This window comes from Hyposmocoma kahamanoa, unplaced genomic scaffold (genome assembly GCF_003589595.1).
Source record: "Hyposmocoma kahamanoa isolate Upper Pololo Valley unplaced genomic scaffold, ASM358959v1 211, whole genome shotgun sequence".
Classification (NCBI taxonomy): Eukaryota; Metazoa; Arthropoda; class Insecta; order Lepidoptera; family Cosmopterigidae; genus Hyposmocoma; species Hyposmocoma kahamanoa.
The window spans coordinates 3,565,681-3,571,736 of NW_020653732.1; the positions used below are offsets into that span (position 1 = coordinate 3,565,681).

At 37.0% G+C, this 6,056-nt stretch overlaps 1 protein-coding gene across 1 annotated transcript; it reads right to left on the reverse strand.

Moving 5' to 3' along the window:
- Positions 1–649: 649 nt before the first annotated feature.
- Positions 650–4,284, reverse strand: LOC113227549. The gene is made up of 2 exons (XM_026460499.1): positions 4,203–4,284; positions 650–1,753 (listed from the first exon to the last, which is right to left on the reverse strand). Exon 2 carries the CDS (start codon positions 1,739–1,741, stop codon positions 665–667), a length of 1,077 nt encoding a protein of 358 aa, XP_026316284.1. The 5' UTR covers positions 1,742–1,753; positions 4,203–4,284; the 3' UTR covers positions 650–664.
- Positions 4,285–6,056: the final 1,772 nt, after the last annotated feature.

The following is a 6,056-nucleotide window of genomic DNA, read 5'->3' on the forward strand; positions in this document are numbered from 1 at the left end:
GTTCTCATCAACTGAAAAGTAGATCATGTAAAACTGCTCTACTTCAAAAGAGTGTAATAGTAATGGCTACGAAGGTATACAAAAAACTTCAACTTGAAATTAGGAACTGCAATGACTGTGCAGAAGTTGAGAAATTATTATTTAATTACCTAAATGATATGACATTCTATAATATTGAAGATTTCTTATAAAATTTATGTTTCATTAGTATTAGATTGCGTTAATTGGACTTTGGACTGCATGAGTATAATAATATTACAAATTATTGCATGTGAATTATTAAAACTAAGAAAACTTTGTGTGCCATGAGGCGGATCAAAATTAATTCTTGTAACAATTTAATAACCTGTGAACATTGACTTACAATTATATGGACGTCGGGTCCGCGCTAAAAACTGTCCGCACTTGTAAGGCGCTAAAATCGTATACAGAGCGCCAAACTCCGCTTTAGTCTTCATTTGTTCTATTGACAGCGCGATACTGCGATGACATTACAATTTAAATTTCGAATAGGTTGACTTGGGACATTTTTTTCGTGGTTTTTGTATTAGACCCGTCGTCCATTTATTTGTAAGTCAATGCCTGTGAATCACAAAGAAATAAATGATTTGATTTGATAAATAAAGGCTTAATTTAACAATGTAAAATTTAATTATCAGTTTTTTTATACGAAGCTAGTATAACTATTCTTGACTTCAGATTTATTACCACAACAGTTACAAACAAATATTTCTGGTCTTTTTTGTATCTGTGGATACTCACATCTATAAACGTTTTTATTATCATTCTCCCTTTGGTTATCATTGACAATAGAAAAACGTTGTACCGAATCACCACCAGATAAATAATAATTACTCGTTTGGCAACATTGGAAGTTTTTTAGCTTTTTCTCCTGAGATGGAATATTCCCCTCTGATTTTTCCATCTTGATAAGATTATTCGAAACACCAGTTTTTACGACTGGCAACACTCTGGGCCCGCTTCTGACTAACGGCCTGTTTGATTCACTCATTTCATGATAATTTTTTCGTACAGTTGCAAACATTCTATTCACTTCTTCAACAGCATCTTTCGATTTAATTTTCTCTGTGAGAGATTTTTTAAGCTCTTCCATTTTCATTTGAGGTATAGACGAAGATTTATGTTTAGACAGATTTATATGTGATTTCCCACTAACATAAGGTTGATGACAATCAATCACAGAGAATTTGGAATCGTCTTTGAATCTATCTTCACATCTAACAGAGAAACTGAAAATTTTACTAATCTCCAAATTGACGTTCGAAGGTTTCTTATGTTCAGTTAAAACGGCGGCGTCTTTAACTAATTTTTTACAATCAACTTTTTGAGTTTGAAACACAGTTAACACTTCGTTCAAAAGGTTAAATCCTTCACTGATATCAGTTAGGGATGTTTGCACTGTTTTACAGTTAATACTGGAACTGTCTTTTTTAGGAGTACATTTCTCGATACAAGTTTCCAAGTTTCTTTGACAGACTGGACAAGATTTTGTTTTTCTTCTGGGGTCTAAATCGTCTCGATCTTCTTTAGGAGAGTTCGTGTTAAGGCAAATAGAACAAATGAATCTCGAATTGTGATTGCGGTTAGTCTGACTGTTTCTGTTTCTACACATTACACCATCGGTCATCGTCCGCTGGTCTTTTGCAAAAATATTTCTTTTAAAAGTAGTTATTTCGATATTCACTCTCTTATAAGTTTTATTGTCGATGTATGATAGCATATGAAGATAATTCTGGAATCACACAAAAATTTTAGAAGAGGAAGAAAATGGCGTTAGAGATGGTTTGTTAACAGCCACTGTGGCCGAACGGTTACCATGCCGGACTACCACGCAAAGATCTCGGATTCGATTTTATTACATTTATTTCTCTCGTGAGTTCGGGTGTAACTTATGGTTGTCTATGTGTGAGTCCATGACACCTGTAATTCAGGGTTTCCCTATTGCAGGGCTATGAGTGTGCACGCATTATTATTATCATTGTTATAGTTAGTGTTGTTTGGAAGATTAATTATTTATTCGATATTGCAAGTGGGCTCACAGAGCTTATCCAAAACACCCACAAGCTTGGATAAATAAAGAAACAAGATTAGGATAGAATTAAAATTATTAATACAATTTAACTTACAAATGTCAAAACTTTTAATTAATATCCTACAAGTAAAAGGTAATCATTTAAGTCTGTAATTTAAAAGCCACGATAGCCCAAAATGGTTTAGTCTGAAGCCTTTCAAGCAAGGTCCTGGACTCTTTTCTGGACGAAATTTGAAATTTTGCGACCATGAGCTTTCAGTAGAGGAAAACATGCACGAAGAAGGGTTACCTATCAGAAGTTCGAAATGACATTTTCCATAAATAACGTTCGCTCGAATTTTCATAACTTCGAAGGTAATTTTGAGAGGAAAATCTTTATTCTTTTAAACCTAACTTAACCTTACCTAATAGTTAATAATAATAGCGATAAACATCCAACATATCCTGAAGGAAGTTCGGTTTTCGGGATAATGAAAATTCGAACAAACGTTATTATTATTACGTGAAGGTATTATTATTACGAGTAGCAGTAGAGCTCCTTGTGACAGAGTTCGTCCATAGAAGTACTGCCACCTTACACATTTCTGCCGCCAAGCAGTAATGTCAGCACCGGTTTTGATGTCTCAGGGTGACGGGCGCAGTGCAGTGCCCCTCAGATCTTTGCGATTTAAATGAGTGGCACTGGGACTGTTATGGACAGGCGTGCAGCTTACCATCAGGCGTACGACTTGTTCGTCCCGTCACTTGATATTATAAAAAAGAAATCGGTAAAAATAAATTCGAGTTTGTGACAGGTTACCACGAAGTAGGTTCACAACCCTGGGAAAACGTGTGAAGTCCCGAACCCGCTTGGGCCACCGTGGCGGCCGAAGCCCAGACCTAAGAAGAGATGTGCTCTGCAGTGTCAACGTATAAATGGGTTGATGATGATTTTTGAAGTTATTTATTCATACATTAGTAGCAGTAGAGCTCATTGTGAGAGTTCGTCTCAGGGAAGTACTGCCACGTCACCTATATCTGCCGCCAAGCAGTAATATGAACATTACTGCTTTATTGTTTTGAACCTCGTACATTACAAAAATTCCCGCGCCCGTATCGTTTCTGCGGCCGCCTCTGTGTGGCCTGAGTTTAACGATGCTGGTAAATTTTTTTTATTTTTATTTTACCAAGTGACAGGACGAATAAGTCCTGGGCCTGGTATGCGACACTCTTATATCCATAACAGTTGCAGTGTCATTCAGATGTTTAAATCGCAAAAACCTTATGGATACTGCCACAGAGCCCGTCATTGTCAACCTGAGAGATAAGTTGACAAGTCCCATGCACCTATAATTTCACCAGCATTCTTACCTTTCCAATTTCAGGCACATGGGATTTTTCAACTAACGTTTTAGGCTGATGGGCGTAATGGCAGTGCCCCTCAGATTTAAAGCTCTGAGTGATACTGCAACTGTTATGAATGTGAGTTGGGTCTTTAAGTGGGAGGCTATGTCCGGACATTGTCACAGGACACTGCTACTTGGCATCTCCGGCACTAGCCCGGAGAGCTAGTAGAGGATGAGCTAGACATCTTCCGGTCCCTCCGGCCGCGTAGGAATTTGGGAACTGGAGAGACGCCGTTCACTCGGCGTCGGGAAGTGAGCGTGCCTTACAGCTCCGCCACCAATGAGGAGATTTGGTAGTCGACTTAGAGTCGGCGGCTCAGCGGTGGCAACCGCTAGTCGTGCGGAACGTGACGGGAAGTGCGCGTGTCTACAGCTCCGGTACCTATCTGGAAAATAGGGAGGGTGCTGTACGTGCACCCGGGGCGGCTCACCTAAGGCACTAGCCTAGCTAAGGCACTAACACTACAGAGAACCGGATGAAGTCCGCGCTAACGTGCCGATCCGGGGTTAGGGCCAGAGTCGCTCGCACAGGTCATAGTCCCTTCCCGCATAACCAAGAGGTTGACAGGGAGGGGCACTATAAACAAAACTTATGAAGATATGGGACTGTCATGAGCAGGCGTGTCGCTTACGACCAGGCGCATGATTTGTTCGTCGTATACCCAATACCCAGTCTTCTTGTAAAGAAGAAGCAGAAGAAGAAATGCCAATAATAATGGCAAAGTGGCGTTAAAGATGGTTTGTAATTATAAAGTCCTCGGTACCTTAAGGATTCAGTTAGTGGTCTGGAACTTCAAGTATATCCTAATAAGTTCAGTGCTGCCCTTAAGCAATGCTGATGGCGTCACAAATTACTCTTGGTCTGCGTCGACCTTTATATGCATTATTTTTGTTTCACCAATGTATAATAATAGTTAAAATACTTTCAAAAAACGATTTAAAATAAAAAAATATATATATATTAAACAAAATTCGTAGACAAAATAAAATTAATAGCAAAATTTACAAAATTCGTAAAACACGAAAAATGCTAAGTGTCAAAGTTTTTTTTAATATTCAAAAAAATAACGCAAACATAATAAAGCTAATGTTACGAAGAAGAATATATCTTTTTTTTATGTTCCAAGGTACCACAAACACGAATTACTTTTTTTTCCACTTCAAAAAAGGAGGAGGTTCTTATTTCGACTGTATTTTTTTTTTGTGTATAATATATTACGCGATTACTTCGACATTGGAAGTTCTCCGCGGTCGAGTGGCTTGCACACCGGTGTCGCGGGTTTTCATGGTGTCGTCCTCTCCGACGTCGCGGGTTTGATCCCTGGCCGGGTCAGTAGAAAACTAACTTTTCTATATTGTCTCGGCTCTGGGTGTTTGTGGTACCGTCGTTATTTCCGAAATCCATAACACAAGTGCTTACCTTGGGATCATAGCAACGTATGTCATGTTGTCTAATATTTATAAAAAAAAATATATAATTTAATTATAACATTATATAAAATAAATATATTTTTTTACTTGTTAACCGATTTCGATGATTCTTTTTTGCTGGAAAGGATAGTGATCCTATTTAAATTTGGAGAAAATATTCTACCTCGAAGGGTGGCAAATTGCATTTCAACCACTTTTCAGTAACCGATTTCGATAAAAATTTGCATATACTTGTAATTCCAATGGAAAGAAAATGTTATAGTGACCTAGAGCTATTCTGATGATGGAAATAGCTTGTCATCAGTAGTTACCATCATTTCCCATTTACATGGCACCATTAGAACTCTACTTTAAAATCCAACTTCGACTTCCTAGGTCAGTAGTTTTGTCTTACGATGTAGTAAAACCATTTCCGGAAATCCTGAATTCGAAAAAGTACCTAATTAATGAACATTTGGAGATTTTAACAACTGTATGTCTCTCCTTGTAGCTATAACTATACATGTATTTAAACACGTGGAACACCTTTTTCCGGCCATTGGTTAAGATAAAGGTGGAGATGAGAGAGAGATGAGAGAGAGAGAATAAGAGGGCAGAACTATTTTTTTTTGTAAACACCAATCGAACTAAATGTTTTATCTATGCCATATGCGTACTTTTTTATAAATCCAGTAATTCTGGCTCATTATATTCTTTTTTTTAATATGAAAATAATTTTGACTGACAATCTCATCCAGCCTTATAACCAAATACTGTTAATTAAAAATTCAAAAGTCAACTTCATTACTAATTAGTGAAAAATCATTTGTGAATTATTTTTAATTGTGTATTTCTTTAGAATTGTTTGTTAACTTGAACATTTTGTTTTTAAATTAAGAGGTATTATATAAATTAACCGCATTTGTTACGACAGTGAGGTATTTTAAACTACAAGAAAAGCCCTAACTGTACCACACACTAAAGACCAAACTTTTGAATTTCTTACTGTTTGTTCTTAGATCAACCTGTTCCACAAATGATTATAAATAACATCTTGAAGGTTTCAAGTGTAACGTGTTCACTGTACAAATAATTCTTTATTTTAACTCCGCAGGCACAGCTGAACATGTTGAATCTTCGTCGAAGAAGATAAGTGCCGAATTTAGTGTTGAAAATTATTTCATTTTCCAGTTTTGAATATAAACAGT

Excerpts from the sequence above, each read along its gene's own strand:
- LOC113227549 (XM_026460499.1), bottom strand. The coding sequence starts at position 1,741 with ATGCTATCATACATCGACAATAAAACTTATAAGAGAGTGAATATCGAA.